The 23,044-nt window shown below is 35.5% G+C and overlaps 1 protein-coding gene across 3 annotated transcripts in view; it reads right to left on the bottom strand.

The window, feature by feature from the left end:
- FSTL5 (follistatin like 5) overlaps positions 1–23,044 on the bottom strand; it is a 300,770-nt gene that overhangs the window by 87,186 nt on the left and 190,540 nt on the right. For all 3 annotated transcript variants that reach the window (XM_059817815.1, XM_059817816.1, XM_059817817.1), the window contains exon 6: positions 17,498–17,664. In XM_059817815.1, coding sequence (XP_059673798.1) covers positions 17,498–17,664 — 167 coding nt within the window. The remainder of the gene's footprint in view (positions 1–17,497; positions 17,665–23,044) is intronic.

Raw genomic sequence — 23,044 nt, 5'->3', positions numbered from 1 at the left:
AGCTAGCTAACACTAGCTCAGTGTTAATGACAACACAATTTGGGTGGGGATTTTCCCTTCCTCCTTTTTAAAGAGAAATCTTGATTTTCTTACGGGAAAAGGAAAAAAACAAATCATCTGTCTCTGAAATTATCAGGAAAATAATTTGCACCTAAGAATCAAAAGTTTGCATTGGTCTGCGATGGAAAAGCTGCATCAATAATTACAGCCGTCCAGGTATTTTCAAAACAACAGTTGTTTGCTTGTAAAACACAGCCAGTACACATAATCCCCTTCTTTTGTTATACATCCCTCCATGCTTTCTGCATTTGATTTCAGTCAACTCATGAAAGTACCAGTAATACTAATACCGCATTTTTGTTCTTATTGTACGTATTTATTTTTCAGTATCTGTAACTTACTTCATTTACAAGGACACAGAGAGTAGATAACCTTTTGAAGGTTAACTGGAAACGTTTTTATAAATAATTATTGCTGTATACTTGGTTTGCCAGATAAATTGAGCTCAGGCTTTTCATGCTAATGTCAATTTTACAACTCCTACTTTCCAAGTAATCAGTTTCCCTGTTCATGTTGGCAGAGCAATGCAACTCTGCGGTTTGTTATTGCATGTCAGGAAGAAATTAAATTCTATAAAGAAATATGAGAATAATTGCATTTGGCACAAATCCAAGTTTTTGTAAGTTTTCCTTATAGCTCAAAAGGGAAAACAAAAGCTAAACTTCCTAAGCACAAATTTTGCATACCTTCCCTCAATCTTGTATTTTACAGCTGCAATAAGAACAAATCATGAACCTACTGTAAATCCACTGGTTGAAGAACCAGCCTGACAGAACATTGTAAATCAAGTCAAAGCTTAAAGAAAGAAAGAACACAGTGTAATACAGTAAGCAGTAGTATAGTATACACAGTACAAAGTAGCAGGATCTTAAAAGAAACTCTATTCTGAAGAATGTAACACCAGACAACAGTTTGTGATTATTTATGCAGGCTAACCTTAGTCAAGATAAATTAATTCCTAAGCTGCTTTTACAGTCAGTTGAGAAAGCTAAAGGTAGCAAAATCCTTTCATGGGACAGTTCAGTGGATTCATCTTTGCTCAGTGCTTTGAGTTACTGTCTACCTCTCTCTGCTGACCATGGAAACAAACATCCTAGTTAGTTAGACATTTTAAGTATTTCATTGGTCCCTCAGCTTCTTGTCACTGGGGAGACTGCAAAAAATTTTTCAGCACAGCAAGGTAGCCTCACTAGCATCTCTCTACTGCCAATGGGGAAAAAGGTGACCATGAAGTAAGTAATTCAGAACATCTAAGTAAATCTCAGATTTTGAGGAAGTCTTCACGCAGTTCTTCCCAAGCTTGTCTTACAAATGGTCAATGCAGACTGGATCACCCTCTATTATCTCTTCCTGAATTTGTAATGCATGAGCCCTGACCACTAGTTGAATTGAACAGGATTTGTCTATATTTAGCAAATCTAAGAAAAAGATAATTTCCTTTGACTATAAATTAATAGAATAACACTGTACCTACTTAAATAAGTAGAGATATATTTTTCCTTTATTCTCTTGAATACAGTAAAGGCCTGCAGTTTCACTTCATGAGGAAATAGTAACATCTAATAAATGGTAACATCCATTATTCTACGGAAAATATGCAACAGCTTTGTGCTTTTCAAACTATATCAGTGGATTAAAAATTGGTTTTGCTATTTTAAAACCTAATAATGTTACAAGTTTCCTAAGAACCTGCAGAGGGACCAGACAGAGAAGTGCCATAAAACCCCTCATTCCTAGATCACCAGTGAGAATAACAACTTCATTTTGTACATAGTCAGGTAAAGAGAATTTGGATCTTGTATACAGGAGATATGAACTAGACAAAAGTGACAGTTTTGCCAAAGTACTAGAGCTCTTGAGGCTAGCCGTAAAACATCACTAATTCTTTACTTCCCAAAAAACTCTGTAACTTTATGCTATCTTGCTATGAATCTGCAATAATGACTGGTAATTTATTTAGACATTCAAAATCTCCAACTGAGTAGATACAGCTTATTTTAAATGAAAATTTCAGCATGCTCTGATACAGCTGTCTTTTTTATTGTTCACGTAACACAGAGATCTTCAGAATGACTCACATGCCATTTAACTTCTAATCCTTTTTAACAAAACAAATTGTTATATAATCAGATTTAATAGGATAAAGCTATTTGACATTCGTTTCTCATATATTTTTCAATTTAACATCACAACCAGTGACATGAATTTATAATAATTACCCAATTACCAGAGTTTATTACAATTCCCCCAAACTGTTCTTTTTTTTTTTTAAACCGGCTTTAATTATAGATGTATTTATTATTACATTCCAAGCTAGATTTGCAAAAAGAAACTAGCTTTGCACTATGCAGTTTACTTCCATCAGATCACATTCCAAAGTGATATCTAAGTCCTAGCAGGCCCCAAAGAAGCAGAAGTTTTGACACAATTTATATTCTAAGGTGCGTCAATTTAGGGTCAGATTTGTGTAATGAGCTTGGCAAGAACACCCCATTTCTACTTTATTTCTTTAAACACATTTTATTCGTAGGAAGAGTGTAAAGAAATCACTGAATACTTCCTAAATTTTCCTGAAATATCAATTCTTCATAATCAAACTGGGATAAGATTGAACTTATTTTCAATCACTTAGCTTATAAGCACTTTTATTTCTAATTTATACAGTTTATTGGAGTTTTTGATCTTCCTATTGCATAAAATACTGGGTTTCAGTTTTAGTTTCATGAGCACAAACACCTTTTCTTATGTTGTCAATAATTCATATCTTTTATTCCTGAACTGTGCTCATCTTAAAGTAACAGAACTCGCTTTTTATTTCACAGAAACAATTTTCTCAGAATATTTCTTTACAAACTCAAGAGAATCTACCATCGATACAGAAATAACCCTTTATACTTTCATATTACTAAAATTTTCATCCAGTTTTCACCCAGACCATCCAATGCATTTCTGAACCATCCAGGAGTGAGACAGACAGGTAGGTAGAGTGTCTTCAAGCCTTATGCATTCTGCAAAAGCTCTGCAGGATAAATTTTGTTTTATTACAAACCACCCTGTACCGTACACATGCAATAAACCAACCAACAGGTAATAAAATACCTTGTCAAACACATACAGCTTTCAAATATCTTGCAGACAAAACTACCTAAACCAAAAAACATAGAGATTGGTAGGGAATCTCCTACTGTGTGGTAGCTGAAGAGGAGATATGGAGAAAAAAGGAAAAAATAGACCTAGTACCTTCAAACCTGAATTTGAAAATCAGAATGTCTCACTTCAGGTTATTCTTAGGTTACAAGGTAAAAAAAAAGCATATTGTAACTTGAACAGTTTTCTTTAAGATGATCTCTCATTTCATATGCAGCATTAATGTATGATCTCCAGACAACAGTAGAGAGAAAATAGGGCCAGTCACACACATTACTTGGATTATTAATACATTTCTGTCATTTCTGTCAGTTTGTTATCAAGTATCTTATACTAAAAATTGGCACATACATGCTTAGAAAGATTTTTAACTGAATTCCTATACAAAAGGGTTTTTTTAAAGTATATACCTGAATACATACAACAAAGTGAGTGACATCTGTCCACTGCTATCCTTTACTCTTTGCTTATAAAATCAAAATATTGAGAGCTTGAATGCTAGCACAGAAGGTTCACTTAACAAGGGTCTAGCCCCGACTGACACACTCAATACTCACAAAAATATTTTTCTTAGAGCCTTTTAAGCAAATAGCAAATTCCAGTCAATCTGAACTAAGCACTTAGTATGAGCTGGAGTACAACAAGCAAAGACTGAATTACACTAATAAAAACCTGAAAGCTGAGACAATTTACACTTAATACCAATCTTACGTATCTGCAAGCATCACACACACATTGCCTTTGCTCAAACCACTAATACAACATTACATATTCATCAGTCTAAACTTTTATCACAAGAAAGCTTTACTAAGCAAGATCAATTCCTTGATGTCAATGAAAGAAAAGACAGTTCAGTGTCATCGGCAGCAAGCTCAAGACTTTCACTGTAACCACTGAAACTAGTTATCTAGGAACAATTTCCCCCCCGCCCCTACATAAATGAATTGTGATGACACTTAGTGACATCCTTTGTATCCTCTGGTCATGGTTTCTGATCAGGTAGACTGTAAGCTACTGCAAGAAGATCTTGGTACAAAACAAGATAAATGACAGTGTTCAGAAAGTTGTCAAAAAAAAAAAGTTTCAGCATGTGGTGGTACTGACAAACTTATTTTCTAGAGCTGTACCAAGTATGACTTCTGTTCTTTTAATAATATGAAGCCAAGATGTTATGCAGAAAGTTAATAAGCCTACAGGTATCATATATTTTGATGGTTGTTCATATACAAATACAATAGCATAATGCTGAACTAACAAAATCTTCCAGTACATGTCTTCCTGTTAGATCTAGTCTGTCTTCAAGTCACAGAAATGAGGATGGAAATTCCCCATTTTCTAAAGGTATTGTGAATAGTGGTCATTAATATTTTCTCGCTGTTATTAATGAAGTAAAGAAATCTTGCTGATATTTAGCAACTCATTATCATCTGTTATATGTATAAAGTTTACCATATCCTGCTACTTGTAAAATTCTTTGTAAACTGTGGATTATTTTTGAAGTAAACTGCCTGCGGTATGTGTGTTTCCTATGCATTATAACAGTTTAAAAAAAATCAAACACAAGTACTTTCAAATGCAAGTTGAAAATAAGACCATAATCTCCAGTTAAACAAAACACTTATATAAAAGATTTATATGCAAATCAGAGTATCACACTGAGTCATGATCATATTCTTGTGCTCTGTTTGAATTGAGTAACAGGTTCTCTCTTCTGTGAGACATCCACTCTTCAATTTTACTGCTGCTGTGCCAATCATAATAAGTAAACCTCTTTTGTTGCAACAACAGCTCTTTGTTAACAGACTTCAAGTTTCTATGTGATCTACCAAAATAATTTTACTTCTCAGTACACCATTATTGTTTATATTTTACTTCTGTATTTAATTTTTGCTTTTTTAATTCCTGCTTTCTGTAATGGACCCAAAAATTCATTAGAAGTACAAGTCCTTTATGAACCATTAAGCTATATATACTATACCTTCTTTTTTCACCTTTGTTCTATGTTTTTATATTAAACAATGGGACAGCACTATTCATTGGAAAGCTTCTATGCTACTATCACCATATGTAACTGTATTACTGAAATACCATCATACAAATTTTTCTTATATACAGCACAGTCTTACTTTGGAAAAGTGAAATGTACAGAAGTTCTTTTTCTATTGCTGATTCCTCTAGCTAACCCTTGGTTTCAATAATATTTTACTGTAATTACAACCCTATCATCAATAGTTGCTAACTGATCACAGAATCCATGTCAGAAATAAGACCTTTAATACAGAAGGGTGGAAGAAAAGGTGGCTTTTTTTTCCCTTGCCTTCCTTTTACTATAATTTAAAATGTTAATCTTTTAACACTCACAACTTAAACTTTAAAGTCTTTTTCATGAATGAATTTCTTGTCTGATGTTAAAGCTAATGTATATTATGTCAAAAACATGAAGGCAAAACAGGATTTCAGTCATAGAATCATAGAACGGTTTGGGTGGGAAGGGACATTAAAGATCATCTAGTTCCAACCCCCTGCCATGGGTAGGCACACCTTCCACCAGACCAGGTTGCTCAAAGCCCCATCCAACCTGGCCTTGAACACAACTTCTCTGGGCAACCTGTTCCAGTGCCTCACCACCCTCATGGTGAAAAATTTCTTCCTAATATCTAATCTAAATCTACCCTCTTTCAGCTTAAAGCCGCTACCCCTTGTCCTATCACTACATGCCCTTGTAAAAAGTCCCTCTCCAGCTTTCTTGTAGCACCCTTCCAGTACCTGAAGAAGGCCTATAAGGTCTCCCTGGAGCATTCTCTTCTTCATCTTTCATTAACTGTAAGTGACAATAGCAGGAACTTCACAGAATTGCTAACATTTGCCAAATTGCGGCACAAAATTTAAAACATCTTGTAGACAAAAGTGGTATGGCATTGATATTTTACTGTGCCAGAGAGTATGGCAATTCCATTTTATTTCTCATTAACATAAAAAGGTCTGCAAATACAGATTTTTGCCTGGAAGGAGCACATACTCTACAAAAGAAGATATAGTCTCATCCCAATTAAGAAACAGGACAATTTGAAATGAAATGCGTAACTACTGCTGTTATCAAAATTCTTAAGAATAAATGGACACTCAAATCTGATTTTAAACCAGAAAAGATAACCTACTTCAAGATGAGAATGGACAAGAATGTTTTCTTTTACTAAGATACTCTGCATTTTATTTTAGGTTAAGAATTTTTTTTTTTTTTGTTTAAGTGTTCAATTAAATATCTGTATGAAAAGACTTAACATTAGAAAACATTGCAATATTTTCCTTAGAAAGTTCTAGAAGAAAAATGTTAATCATCAGCAAAACAAAAACGCATTTTTGGGTAACTGTCAAAAATTCAGTCACTTCTATCTCATTTTACCCATAAAAGTGTAATAAAGAATGCAGATTCAGTGATCGTCTGTAAATTCGCCTGAATTTTCCTTACTCTAGGGTAGGATAAATTCTTATACCAAACCAAAATAAATAATATTTAGGAACACTGTTTCAACTTCTCTACTTCTGGTTGGAGTTTTAAGTGCTACAATAGCCAGGCATACATGAAAGGAGAATTAGATGGACATCATTGGCACATCTGTTACCCAATGCGCAAATGCATTTTTCTTTTTGTAATTCCCACCCCCTTGGAAGAACACAGCTTCTACATTCTTTATCAGACTAGATGGAGCCCAGAGTGAGCTTCAAAGAAAAAAGTAAACCTGTGAAGAGCAAGAAAGACTAAAAAGTTGATTCTCTATCAGGGCTTGGCAGAATGTTTTGGAATGTAGAAAATAGAAAATGGAAGCTTTCACCTCCAGATATAACAAGTCCAACTCAGGCAAGTAACCATCAAAATATGTCATTATTGTACAGATGTTCCAAAGACTGTGTAAAAATGTATGGTTGTATTAATCTTATTACCTGTAAAGCATTGCGAAAATGAGAGTCAGGAGAAGACAGAGCAGCAAACATAACAAAAGGCAAAAGGAGCCCAGCTGAGAATAGCCAGAAGGAGACTGCAGAGATGACCATACTCAAGACTCTTTCTTGAGCTCAGAGGTGAAGCATGGCCAGATGACAGACAGAGAAAGAGCACCATTGCTTTATTGAGCAATTGTTCACAATGTTTCCAATGTTTCAAGGTTTTCATGATCACAACATCTAAATTTGTCGCAGTATTAATCATGGTAAATGTAAACAAATAAAAATATTAAAACCCTGTAAAATATACTACAGTTAAAATTCAGCATTTTAGCTATATAGATGTGAACCAGAAATAAAAACCTACACAAAAAAATCAGGCAGAACTACAGGAACCATGAAAAGTACTGACAGATAAAGGCATTGCCATAATTCATACTAAATTTAGGAAAACTTTTAGTTTATTTTATCTCCTCTCTGTAATAATATATAATGATGAAATAACGTATTATATCTATATGTTGATAATAGTATATTATAATGAAAACGCTTTGGCAATGGAGACACAGGTTACTTATATCCAAACAGAAAAAGTTCTGAATGCAAGCTTTTGAAAAAAGGAGCTCTAGATTATCAAGATGGCTCTATAAAAATGGTATAAAAATGACAAAAAAAGGAAGAATACACAGGAAGGTGATAACATTTACATATGGCACAGAACTTTGGGTGATGAAAGAGAAACCGGTCTGTACTAAAGTAGATCATCAATAAAATTTAGATATGAATGGATATATGGTAATGGGAGTATGGGTAGATAGATCACTGAGCAGTTTGATTCAGAGAAATCTTAAATGTCATCATTTGAAAAGCATGGCAGACATACCATCTTCTGTTGTAAACCTGTCAGAGCTCACAAATTAAGCAGGCTTGGTCTGGCTAAGCAATTTGCTTCATGTCACTTTTGCAAGTAGCAGTATTGCTGATTTTACAGGTGAGTGGCAATTTTCTTTTTGAGTCAGTACTGAATCAATACCTTGGTACACATCTGGAGGACGTTTTTTTAATTATTATTGTTTTTTAAAATATTACAAATGCCAGTTGAGCCAAATTCCCAATAGCTAATTATGTCCTATCTATCTTAATTCTTTCTCCTGGGATGCTTGGGAGGGAGGGGCAGAAAGGGTTGGGTTTTTTTTTGGTGTTTAAGCAATTGTGCTTCTCTGTTCGGTGACACAGACTCTTGGATATCAAAACACTTTTGTTACTTGTGATGTGGTCCTCCTATTTAATGTACTATAGCAATGATTTGAAAGTCAGGGCTGTGAGCTACAGGAGGTCATTATTAACAAAGCATATTTCTCATGCTTTTAAGAAGGACTGACCTTTTCTGCAAGCTGTAGCCTAGTCCAGGTTGCTCTTTTGAGATTTCTTTTCTAAAATAATACCTGAAAAACTTAGTACTTTTTTTGCATCCAGTAAAACTCACTTGCACAATTCTTATCAAAGCTGTGGAAAACATTAAGTCTAATAGGAGACCAAAAGTACTGCAAAATGACCCAGAAAAGTTGGAAAAATAAATATGTAACTAGTAATAAAAGCATTCAGAAATGATGCTGGTTTTCATCCAGCTGAGGGAATGTATACTGCACAACAAAAATGAGAAGAGTAAGTCTATAACTGTACAAAAATATCAAACTGCAATTTTTTCATGCACTAAACAGAAATTAAAAGCACAAGCTGAATTTTCTAGCATCAGATATAGAGCGCAGACATAACCTGCATCTATATATATATACATATATAGAAAAGAACAGAGAAAACAGTGAGTTTGAACTGAAAAGAAAGGGTTGGGGGAGAAAGATGCTATGGTAATGTAAAAAGATGCTTACAAAAATTCTGAAGTCAGATTATAACATGATAGATCAAATAGCTTTCCACTGATTTTAAAATACAGGGAAGACGGGCAAGAGTGAAAAGAAAGGTAGGTGTGATAGAAGCTCTAGTGTCTCTGAAAAAAGGAGTAGAAGTTACTGTAGCAGTAGGACAATCATAAACAATGTTTGGATGAATAATATGGTAAAAAAATCAAAATGTATTTAAAGACAGCTTGATGAAGGGAAAACATTAATATAAATGAAATCACTAGCTCTGTACCTTCCTTAAAATATTTCTGTGTTTCTACAGAATCTGCTAATTAGTATTTCCTATAGAAAACTTAAAAATAGAACAAGCAGGGGTGGATATAACTATACTGTAAAATACCAAAAATAATGTTAATGCAAACCAAGTAAGTTGTTATTTGCTGTCTTTACATTCTAAGTTTATTTTTAGAAATTTCTAAATGTCTAAGAAAAGTGTCACTGATATATTCTGGATCCCCAATAAAACTAGACAGAATCAGCTGCAATGTCTATGCAGAACAAGCATAACAATGTTTTGAACACCTCTGGTATTCATATATTTCAGCTCACACAGAATCACAAAATCATTAAGGTTGGAAAAGACCTGTAAGATCAAGTCCAACCATCAACCCAACACCACAATGCCTCATCCACACGTTCCTTGAACACCTCCAGGGAGGGTGACTCAACCACCTCTCTGGGCAGCTTATTCCAGTGTCTCACCACTCTCTCAGTAAAGAAATTTTTCCTAATATCCAGCCTAAACCTCCCTTGCTGCAGATTGAGGCCATTTCCTCTTGTCCTTTCGCTAGTCACTTGGGAGAAGAGACCAACACCCACCTCTCTGCAACCTTTCAGGTAGTTGTAGAGAGCGATAAGGTCTCCCCCCTCAGCCTCCTCTTCTCCAGGCTAAACAACCCCAGTTCCCTCAGCTGGTCCTCATCAGACTTGTGCTCCAGACCCTCACCAGCTTCGTTGCCCTTCTCTGGACTGGACACACTCCAGCACCTCAATGTCCTTCTTGTAGTGAGGGGCCCAAAACTGAACACAGCATTCGAGTTGCGGCCTCACCAGCGCCCAGTACGGGGCCACAATCACCTCCCTACTCCTGCTGGCCACACTGTTTCTGATACAGGCCAGGATGCCGTTGGCCTTCTTGGCCACCTGGGCACACTGCTGGCTCTTATTCAGCCGGCTGCCAACCAGCACCCCCAGGTCCTTTTCTGTCATGCAGCTTTCCAGGCACTCATCCCCAAGCCTGTAGTATTGTATGGGGTTGTTGTGACCCAAGTGCAGGACCCGGCACTTGACCTTGTTGAACTTCATCCAATTGGCCTGGGCCCATCGATCCAGCCTGTCCAGATCCCTCTGCAGAGCCCTCCTACCCTCGAGCAGATCAACACCCCCTCCCAACTTGGTGTCATCTGCAAACTTACTGAGGGTGCACTCAATCCCCTCATCCAGATCATCGTTAAATATATTAAATAAGACTGGTCCCAAAACTGAGCCCTGGGGGACTCCGCTTTACACTCGTCTTTATGGTGTCATGAAAACATGATGTACAGTTGAAAGTAGCATTCCTCATGCCATCACTAAAATAAATATTAAAATAGCTTCAATATTCAAAACAAATAAAATATGCCAAATCTTGCAAGTCTTACATGTATCCAAAGTTTCCCTGTTGTGTGATTTATACCACTGCTAAAGAATTAATTAGGACTCAAAATCAGATTCCAAGAAAGGGAAGAGAAAAATAAAGGATGGAAGAGAACTGAATGAGATGGCTGCACTGGTGATCAAGACTAAATACTTTTGGCATATCTGTAAGTAAATAAAAAAGCATTAGAAATTTGATAAAGCTAATTGGCATCTTTGACTAGAACTACTTTCACTTTACTTTTAAGACGGAATAGAGAAAAAAAATTGGTATTTGACCCATGAAATAGAAGATAAAAGTTAACAATACATCCTACTTAAAAGAAAGACTGTGTAACAGATAAAGGGCAATTCAATACAGATAAAAATAGAAACATGCTGACTTTGACAAGTCACTGTTAATCAAATCCAACCACTTTATTAAAAAATTCAGTAGAAAAGGTATGAGAGAGATGTAACAGATGGGTTTAAGAGGAGTCATAAGTGTAACCTACAAGGAAAACCTGCAACTGGGCTGTTAAAGTGAACTTCATATATCCTGGTTGTAACACGCACAGAATACTGCTGGACCACATAGAAGATACAACAGTGCAATTGCTGTATTGCAATTTAACTATTATATACTAAGCAAAGTTGAAAATAAGCTGGTCAGGAACCTGTTTTTGTATTGAACAAGATTGGTAGCTTTTTGACTACGGTACTATGACTGGCTGGTTTGATTTGTTCATTGTTGGATTATGAGTTATTGTCTTCCAAAAAGGAATCAATTAGAAGCATCATCTCTGAAGGGAAGGCGATTCTTGTGTTCCCTTCATGTCATAGGACCCCTACAGTTTCCCTTACACAGGGGTGAGAGAGTCACAGCAGGACTCCGCAAGATCACAGGAGCAATGGCAGAGCTTCAGGGAGGATGAAACCCTTCTGAGGAATGAAGCAAGACCACACAGAGCTTGCTGCAGCAATCCAGAAAGTCATTGAATTCACTGAAGCCAACCCTGGAAGCAGGCATTCCCTCTTATAGGACACTGGATGAAGAAGAAAACTGTTCATATGAATTTTGAATTTCTATTCTGTTTTGCCTATTAATCCCCACTTTCTTTAAATTTAAGTCCTCTAGTTTATTTCCTAATAAAATTTTTTGAGATTTTTTACTTTTAAGAGTTGTTGTCTTCGGGGCGCAGGAAAAAAAGACTGAGGCATATTTCCCTGACATTTATGGTTCTCCTGGGATTCTGTCATAAATACAAACACACAGAAAAAAAAAAAAAAAACCTCTTGGCAGACAGAGCATTTATATTTATGGCCATTGCCTTAAAGTCATAACTGTGTCGTACTAAGAATGATTTAACCATGCATAAAGAGACATTTGTATGTAGGTCCATACCATCCCATGGGAGAAGACAACGTGAAAGGGAATAATTCATGAGGTTCTCCTGAGAATTTTCTTAAGAATAAAAAAAGGGCAAAAAAGGATGACAAGTTGGAAAGAAGAGTGCAGATATCAGGAATCCTTTCTAGGAAATATGCTTAGCATTTTGGACAATCTGAAAACATTTCTGCCATCAGTTGCTGAGCAGAACTCTCCAGAATGGAAGGGAGCATGTTCTTTCAGAGGACATTAGCTTTTAATGGCATCTCTGTTACAGTGTTTTGGGTTTGTGGGTTTTGGTGGGGGGGTGGGGAGGAGGCAAAAATATATCAATAAGAGAATGCAGACTGTTGAATGATACCAAAAAAAGTGAACATTGTAATCTGTAAATTAATTTTGACAAGGTGAACAAATCAGAAGTTTTGAGAGAAAGATGATCTATACCTAACTTCAAAAACCCCAAAATTGAAATATTACATGCTTCCCATGAAGGTAGGCTAAAGAAAGATATTGTGAGCTTTTATCAAAAAATAGAAGTTGAACCACACTGTTTTTAAAAGTCACTAATTTGAGTACGTTAGCAGATATTAAACTTTACATGTAGACAAGTCATCTAAGTAGAACTTGTATAAATGTAAGAATAAAGGGCAGATATTTTGTAAGAAAAGTGCAAATGCTGACAAGTATAGGGAAGAAACTGAAGGCAAAACTGAAGGAAAAGGTTAGAAAAAGAATAAAGTAAAATGAGATGTAAAAACTGTTGAAAAAGTGAATGAACTAACATAAAAAAAAGTAGTATGTATTGAATTTGGGAAAAAAATCTGCTATTTTTAAATTTTCCATAAGTGAGAATTCTTTTCTATAATGAATAATAGGTTAGACAAAACATATTCAAAGAGCTGAGTGGAAAGACAGATAAGAAATTTAAGATGCAGGATAACAGCAGGAAAAAAAGCCTTTCCAGATATGTACTAAAATATCAGCAAAATGTCCTGTGATATCAATTCTGTAGTGAGTCACAGCATAATTATATTACAATTTAAGTTAAGTAGAATTTGCAGAGGCATACAATTTTTCATTATTTCATTCAGATGGATGCTGATTATCCCTGACTCCCATCAGTTTCAGTAAGAGAAAGATCAGTAGCAAGATGCATTACTTCCCCAAATAGTAATCGTAAGTACCATAAGAAGAGTTGAAGAGTACTAAGGACTTCTAAAATTACCAACTGGATATTATCAGTAACGTTATTAATATCTGACCACACACTTCATAGCATTCTCTATGTTATTTTAACATTTTTTAAATGTGCTACTTAAATACAATTTTCATTATCATCCTTTGAAAATCAAACAGTATTTCTTAACATTTGTTTAAAATGTCTTAGAGTATATAACACTATTCATTATTTAAGACTGGCTCTTAGCCACTCCATAGTTGACAGCCTTAGACACATATCCTGTATACTTTCAGTAGAGGAGTAGACTATTTTTCAACAAAACAGATATTCAACAGTCACAATTTGAGTTTAGATTTGGACTCTTTTGCCGCTTCTGGTAGCGTTTTTTCAGTTGGCAAAACACTAGGACATGATATTGTTCTGAGTTTATCCCTCCCTGAAGAAAATAGCTTAACTCATACTGAGTACTGCATAGTGCAAAAACTTAATCTCTAAGTATGACCACATGCTATAATTTACAAAATCACATTGTCACTACTGCTTAGTCTGACTGGTTTCCTATGTATGTGCTGACTTCCAGTTATGATGATCTCTGATGCATTTTGCTGAAAAAAAATATTTATCTATCTTCCCAGGTCAGCGCTTGTCATGTTTTTTCAGAAAGTGTACTACTATTTACACAGCATTATTAGTCTGGAGATCCACGGATGTGGTTCTTGTATAACTGAGTAAATTAATAATTCCCGGAGTTAGGCAAACATGATTATAGTTTATAATATAGCCATAGTAAAGCCTAGAATACATTGCCTCCGGGGACATCTTAAATTATACAAGGACTTAGGGGTTTTGAATGTTTAAAATTGCCTGAATAAGTACAACACATTCTTTGGTGGTTAAATTACGACATAAACTGGAGCACACTATGTTTCCCTCTCCATTTGTTCCTTTGAAGTTAATATTTATTTAAGTACTAAATTCATTTTCCATAGTGAAATATAAAACACCACTCTTTTTTGCCCAATTATTTTTCTTTTCCCCAAGGTTTTATTTTTATTACGTTGCCTGAATGGATACTAAATTACGGCTACATAACAACCTTTAAGCACATGCGAAGCGGTAGGAACCAAACAGGAAATATATGATGAACAAGGTTCAGAAAGGTATGGAATGACCAAAGAAATATGGAAGGAAAAAAAAAGAAACAAACCAAGGGAAGATCTAGAAATAAATATAGGGGGATCAAATCAGTGCAAACAGTGAAACATGTAAAATAAATTTTGAAGAAAAGAGACTCTGGGGACCAATTTAACTCAATGTCTTTATGCCCACTCTTTTTTTTTTTTTTGTATCCAGATTCCATTAACTGTTTCTTCCACCCTTTGTTAGTTTATCTACAAAGACATATTAGATGAATATCAACTGTATCTATTTGAGTGCTTTTAATTTTAGTGCCTCACCCCATGGATATTGGATCTGTCATTCTCCTCCTATATTTCAATCATAACTAAGTTGTTAATATTAAAGGACTAAGCTATAACATAATTTTTGCTTAAAAAGACTTCCAAGCGTTCCAGTTTGTTCACGTTTTTCTTAAGCTAAAAAATAAATTATGAACATATTCATCGTCAGACTTCCTGTCACTGGAATCTTTTACTCCCTTTACAGTTCTTACTGTACCTGTACACAAAATGCATACACAGACATGATCCCGGGACTCAGGTAACACTTTGCAGACCTTTCTTTTTATGTTTGTGGGTTGTCAATCCAGTATAACATCACACATTCCTCCTCTCTTATTAAATGTAAACAAATCTGGCCAATTCTAGAAATTTCAACTTTGCTTTGAACATCTGATCACCACTGCAATCTGACTTCAGATTGGGCATCCCATGAGTCTTCAAAGATTCCATACTCAACTCTCCTCCAGCTGTGATAAGTACTTCAGAAATGTGCCAGGCTGGCCCTGGCTAATAGCCAAACTCCCACCCAGCTGCTCACTTATTCATTCCTCCCCACCCCCACAGCAGGACTGGGGGAGAAAATAAGAGGAACATGAATGAGCAAAGATCATGGGTTGAGATAAAGACAGGGAGATTGCTCACTAATTACCATGGTGGGTGAAACAGACCCAACCTTGGGAAATTTAGCTTAATTTATTGCCAAGTAAAATAAATAAGTAATTACTAATTTGGGTGGTGGGAAACAAAAAGACATACATGATTAAAACAACAGCTTTCCTCCCCTCCTTCCCCAGGCTCAATTTCACTCCTTCACTCCCAACTCCTTTACTCTCTGCCCGACTGGTGCAGAAAGTTGCAGGGGTACAGCCAGTACACAGCAGTGTCTCTTTGCGTCTCCTTTTTTCCTCACCCTTTTCATCTGCTCCAACCAGGACCCTCCATGGGCTGAAGTCCTTTGAGACACAACTGCTCCAGTGTGCCTGCTGCGGATATCTGCTCCGCCACGGGGCACCTCCTGCTCCTTCAGCCTTGGACTTCCCTCTGCTGTTTCTCGCTCTTTTTGTTCACTACTCCTCTCTTTCTCTGACGTTTTATGCCCTTTTTTGAAGAAGTGCCACGAGTGCGGCTGAGGGCCACAGCTGTGCCCTGCGGTGGGTGTGTCCGTTGGAACCGGCTGGAACTGGTTGTGTCTGGCACAGGGCAGGCCTTGGCCTCTTCCCTCAGAGGCCACCCCTGAAGCCCCCGCTGTCAACACCTGGGTACCCGCACCCAGCACAAGAAGATTATCTGGGTTTTTGGTTTTTTTTTTGGGGGGGGGTGTTTGTAGGTTTTTTTGGGGGTGTTTTTTTTTCCATTTTCATACTCAAAATGTATGTATCAGGCTTTGAAAACACTTGCTCTTTTCACATCTGCAAATCAGTCAATGGAACCTTTCAGTTCAAAACTGAGCTGTTAGCGTCGTTATTTCCGTTCGTCATTTCCCTTTTATTTGTGTCCAGATGCATGGTCCTGTTTCTATCTACAGCTCATGCCATGTATTATACTTAGAGGTGATTAGTAAGAACTCCAAATCATTATTTATGAGCATCATGAATCTTTACAGAAAGCTAACAAATACTGCAGAAAGGAGCTTGTGAACGTGGGCAAGACACTTTTGAACATCAGTCATGATTAATACCAAGCCAACAAAAGCAACAATTATTTAGCTGAGAACTTTTCAGAGGATGCTTGTTTTACCCTAAGTCTCTCAAGTGACTTAAAACTACCATTCCAGCAAGATGAGCTTTCAAACTGCCCCATATTTTACAAAGCACCACTGTAAGGAAGCTCAATTTGCAAACAGAACTAATGTAAAAACAGCAAACAAAACAAAGGTGATACGCGAGTACAATTGCCATCTTAGAAATAAAAGCATTCATAAGAAAATTAAATCAGAATGAAGAAACTAGACATTTGATTGTGATGATAGTCCGCATATGTAACAGTTCCAGTGATTTCGGACTCACTCGAGTCAGAGAGCAAGCACAACTCCTGATGTAACAGTTTGTTCACATTTATAATTTTGCTAATATAAAATGGCCAAACCAAAGTAGGCATACCCACACGCAAGCAAAATACAGCTGAAAGCTTATTTTTAGAGTTTTGTCAGAAGATGTAATTATGTTTCTTATTTTCTATTTTGCTCCATATTTTGAGGTCATGGCAAAGTTAGGTGGCAAATATTTGCCTTCCTAAAAAAAAGATTTCTAAGTTACACCAATATTCACTGGTGATTCTTTGAGAAGTACCATATACACTGCTGAATATTTGGAGGAATGAGCAAAACAACCAATTTTGCAGTAAAATACTTATTTTGGAAAAAATACTTTTTTATTGAATTATTAGAAGATAAGGTTATTATTATAATCTGTTCATACTAAGTCACTATGCGTTTCTTAAAATGTTCATTTCACAGATTTCTTTTTTCTTTTAGATGTTTGAAGACTGTACAATCCTGAATGTATAATGCTGACTGTGTTTTGGGCTGCAATTTTGTCCTCATGTGTTTTTATTGCTATATTTATTCTTTTAAATGACTGGTCTGTGAAACATGTTTTCTCTATATTTCACAACAAGGGTTTGAATACACAGCAAAATAAAAACAGACTGAGCTCGGCAGGCACATCATTTCCACTTCTTTTCTTTGAAACACCAGGAGTGTGGAGCTTGTTACATATCACTTCTCCATTCTTTATGAAAAGTTTTGATATTAAGCTGTTAAATACAGCTTTCTCTTACTTACATTGATATCTTCCAAATCTAAGCTATTCAGAATGACATTGTTCCTCTTCCAGATGATGGGAGGTCTCAGAGTTCCCTGGATTGCACAACTTAAGACAGCACTTTGTCCCACTGTTGCTGCAGTGGTGCTTAGTTTTTGATCTTCAGGCAGACTCAGCTGAACTACCTCTGCAAAAGATGTATTGTTTGTAAGATTAATTAGCAGGCAGTTTCATAAGGTTAATTAGCATGCAGTTTTTGTACACTGGTAATTTAAGGATTTTAACTGGAATCAAAGTAAAAAGAACTTCCAACAACCACAGGAAGTTCAAAGTATTTCAAATAAAGGTCAGCATGACATTTCAATTAAATTGATTGACAAGTATCACATTGTAAGAAGAGAAGCATTTAACATGAAAATGAATTTCAGAGGTAAGATTGTAATAAACATGACAGTGTATCCGAAGTCAGCCACCAGAAGTTATTTGACAGTTAAAGCCAATGCAGCAGAGTAGTCAGCACCTTCATCTGAACCAAGGTGGCAGTACTGCTATAAGAGTCATTCACATGAGTTCATTTTCAGAAAAGAAAAATACAAATGGAGCTTAGAGTACAAAACATACAGGACTGAGACTGAAATGGACAAAAAAGTGAATTCTGCATTAGGAATATAAAATTAAGCTGTAAGATTTCTTTTCTGGTAAGCCAGTTTTTATGGGGCTTTTTCCTTGATATTCGTGAAAACATGGTTTCCAGGTCAAACTGACATTCGTAATCTCTCCCATTACAGTCTCAGAAGAATATTCATTAACTAATGTGTTTGGACTATGATTAATGTCATTTTTAAAACACATTGTTAAAATAATTTCTACTACATTTCTCTGGTCAAACATGATTCTTTTTACAACAACTGCAGAAATTCAGAGCCAGAATAATAAATAGTTGTGTACTTGAATAAATCTCGCTAAATACAGAAAAAAAGAGAGAGAGAGACGGGGGGGGGGGGAGAAAAACTGAAAAAAACCAGAGCGCTTTATTACATCAACTCCGAAACTGCTCTGTCTGCCAAGGAACAGAAGCAACAACCAGGATGGACTACAGCACCTGGTAGAAGTACAGAGTACAATACTGTATAACAGTTAAAGACAAACCTGAAGTAAATGCAATGCATCACCTGAAACATTGTGAATTATCTCAATCCACAAAAGTTTGCTGCCTATTTTTTGCATTTACTGTGCAACACAGCAGAAATTGCTGGTTTTGATAAGCTATTTCACAAGGCTTGCCAAGCCATTTTTAATTCATTTAGTATTACCTAAAATACCCCGATGCAAAATGTCTATAAAACAGTAAACTTAGAGGAGGCAGTTTCAAAAGTGTGTCACAGGTTTTTGTTTGGGGTTGCACATGTTCTGCATGGATGCACGTGTATGACACAATTCAATCAATATGACAAATTTGAGGAACACAACATTGCTTTTTAACTTTCATAGTTATTGTTGGAATCATGGAGAAATTTCAACATTGCTTTTGAGAAGTATCCAGCATTTCTAAAATTAACACCAGTGCAGCAAATTCAAACTCACTTAATATCCTGTAAGAATGGAGACAGTTTATGGCATGGTATGTGACACATCTAAAAAAAAAGTCTGATTGCAATATAAAATAAATTTTATAAGTTAAAAAAAAAAGTAAAGAAAATCCTAATGAATTTAAATTGTATATGAACAAATATGCTAGTAAATACAGAGTATGCAGCCTTTAAAGGAAAAGTATTTTTATTTTTAATTTAAGAAAACATTTGTCACACAATTATGGAACAAATCTACTTGATGCAAAACCAAGAAAATAAAATTAATATTAGTAGAGAAGTACTCTCAACCCTTCCAACTTAACACTATGGAAAGTACATCTTCCCCTATTTTTGATTGCCTCTGGTATTTCATATTGCAAGAAAAATAATGCATGACTTCAGTAACTACCTTTGTACCATAACAGAAACTAAAACCAAAGTAACTGAACAAATTCAGCCAGAAAAAAAAAAAAAAATTATGTGAGCATCCATGTTCATTTCAATCCAAGGGAAAAAAATTCTCATGTTTCAGGTTAACAAAAAGTTCGTCATTATTCAAGTTTTCAAATAATCTTTAAAACATTTAGACATGTGTGATGGGAGCCCAGACCTTGAAACTTTCTCCGCTAATCTGTGTACTAAACAGCTCTAATATTAATAGAAGGCCACTTCACTGCTATGTCCCACAACTCATTTGGACACTAACATAAAAAAAGTGATACACATTAATTTGATGACACTGTATACTCTTCCCTCTTGTGTAATTGCCTGTAGATTAGAGGGCTGAACAGCAGAGAGTTGTCTATTCACTTGTGATGTGCCCGATTAAACACAACCTATTAAAATTCTACATTTGTAAGGATTTTGTCATATTAGACGAAAGAGTTATATAAGAATTGAAGATTATCCAAATAGCAATTTTTCTACTCAGCTGCTAAGGCATGAAAAATCTCTAGGTTTTTTTATCTTTCATTTTTTTAAGTAAATTACAAAAGGCATAATGTATCTATTCTCTTTTAATTACCAAATTACTGTCATATAAGAGAGACATTAATCTTTCCATTCTAGCAAAGCAGCAACGTATAAGCAAGCGAGGATCCTTTATAGGTTCTTTTTAGCCTCACTAAAACAATACTTTGTAATTAACACTTCTTTTTCCCCAAAAAAAATGCAAGCATCAGAGAGGCATCGCAATATCTTCAGGAAAGAAAGCTTTGGTGTTCTACAATTAAACTCAATTGTTCAATTTTGTGTGATTAAAAATATTAATTTTATATTTAGACCAAAAAAAACCCCAATTCTTTTATTTTCCAGAAGGAATGTTCTATGAATCAGAACTCAAGTGATACTGCCCACCAGACATGCACAAATGAGATTGACTCATTTTTTTCTAACTAGATGCATTATCTGGCACAATTTGTTACACTAAGGAAAAGAAAATGTATGAATGAAGTTGAATATTGTGCTATTTACTGTAGTTTTTAAAATATATTGCATCATCAGAAGCATTTCAGCTTCTGTGTTACAGGAGATGGTTCTTCAGTAACACTATCATGCAGACTTCCTGAGATATACCTGCATGGCTCCTGAATGATTCAAAATTTCTGGTAGACAACTGATAGTACAAATATTTTGCTTCTTTATTGAATTCACTATGCAAAGATCTCAAAAGGTAGATAAATATTCTGATACTCCATTTATAAAGGGGTAATTACTTGTGTTTTCCAAAGACACTACTTAATCTAGGAAAGTCATGAAATAATGATCATGTAATCAGCTTGTGTTATAGGGCCCCCTATGAAAAATGCTAACCTTCACATGATAAACTGAGATAACCAACTTAAATTCTACAAGATTTCAAAGTCTTTTTTCAGACAACTCCAGTGTTACTATGGATGCCTGTATACTGAAGGCCAGTAACTATTACAGACATGTTTATAATTTTTAATTAGAGTGCAACACTAGAAAAGGGAACATCTATCAAACGTAAAACTTAGTATTTGCTACCTTAGCAAAGATGGTATTCTGAAATCAAAATAGAGAGGCATTACCGTATTATTTTGTTGACACTAACAGTTCATCTGATTTTTATTTTTTTAAAACTGCCTTATTTTTAATAGTAATGATAGCCTTGCTATACATAACAATAATAATGTAAGTTGTTAACACTAATTTTGCCAGAGGAATTCCCAAAGAATTATTTAAATAATTCTCAATCTTGAATACAGTATTTTTATATTCCATTTACAAATTCTATCACATGCCTACATTGTAATATAACAGCCGAATGCAAAATTTTGTAAAATTAAGAAACTGTTGTCCTACCTGGAACTGGTCAACGCACTGATGTTACGTATTTATTAAAAGTTATGAAAAAAATGCACTCTGATAAATGCACTAGAATCACTGCTTTCCCTCAAAATACTGAAAAACATTGAAGTAAAAAACCTTAATATATATTACACAATTATGAATAGTTTAAATTTCATAGGAATAATATTATATATGTTATATTATAATTTTTCTTATTTTCTAAAGATAAAACTATTGCATATATTTTCTCCTTACTGGGAAAAAAAAAGAACCACCCAGTCCAAAAAGCCCTAAGCCTACAGAGCAGTACCTGGAGCAGAGATCTTTGACAGGTAACTCCCTGAAAACCCTTGCTCATGAACTGCCTGCAGCCAGGGTGGAAGAGGCAAACACTGGTGTGGGAGGAAGGGTGTGGTGTGTGCAAAGCGTTCTCAGGTGCACAGGGCAGCACCTCCCTCAGAGCCCAGGCTCCATGACATTCCTTTGGAAACAGAAAAGATAGGCCCAGGAACTAAATTATGCATTTACCATCTCTTCTTTCCTCTCTGAAAGAAATAAACCTGGTTCTGAGAGCAAATACTTTTTTTGCCAGAGTCTGAAGCCATGGCACTGGGAGGTATCACCTGCTAGGATGATGCCTAGATTTCTCTCCGTGTTGCCCTTGTAGAGCAATGATAATTCTTTGAAGTTTAGTCTCATACGTTTTGTTTATTTAATTTTAAATGAAAAAAAGCAGATTAAAGGTTTAGAAAAATTGGAAGTGAAATTAATTCAGTTTACTAATACCAACACCAAGCAAAAAAAAAAAAAATTTTGGATATTGTTGGTTACAGAGCAGTAATATTATATATAAGTAGACAGTAGGCTTCACCTTTTACAGCTTGCCACTACCAGAACCATGAATGCTCTACTATGTTATACTGTATTAACGAGTGAGTTTGTAACTCCTCCAGATGCAATGTCAGTCTGACACGCATCCCTGGTTCTTAACTACAAAAAGTCACCGGATACGTTCTTTCAAATAAAGGGGAGAAAGGCAAACAAAAAAATGAAAGAAACCCATTTAAATAAAAGCTAGAGGTACAGTTAGGAGATGTGGGCAACAGAATAGGTTACAGACAGCTGTGTAAAAGTATCTGGTTGGAAGTAACATAAAAAGAGGTGACTATAAAAGAGGACAAAACTGGTGATGCCAGAGTAAGTATCAGCTACTGGGAAGACATTTAAAAACATTAACACTCACCGGGAGAAAAGAACTCTTACTGAAGTGGCTCAGAAATACCCAAGATTAAAAAAAAACTAATGGTTTAAAAATAAGACACTCCTGCATTGGTTGAGGAACATGTGTTAGATGTTGAAAGGGTTTGACAAATCTCCTGGCTGCTACAGTCATTCTGCAAACTCCCCTACCCTTCAATCTGCTTAATGGAACCGAGTCAGGTTCTTGTGGTTCCTCCCATCATGTTTTTTATTACCGAAGTTATCACTGTATTTGATCCAGCTTGAATTCATCCTTGAAAACACATGAAATAAAACAGTACACAAGATTTTGAACAAAAAAAGTACAATGTATCAACTAATCCCTATCTTTTCCTGAAAGGCAATGCGTCAGTAGAATGCAATTGCCATTTTCACATTGATCTCATCTGGTTCCTCACAGTTACACTGTGACTGACAGGTCCA

Source organism: Gavia stellata, chromosome 5, assembly GCF_030936135.1.
Source record: "Gavia stellata isolate bGavSte3 chromosome 5, bGavSte3.hap2, whole genome shotgun sequence".
In the NCBI taxonomy this organism is placed as follows: Eukaryota; Metazoa; Chordata; class Aves; order Gaviiformes; family Gaviidae; genus Gavia; species Gavia stellata.
The sequence above is the reverse complement of the archived record's forward strand: the minus strand, read 5'-3'. Positions and strand labels throughout refer to the sequence as shown.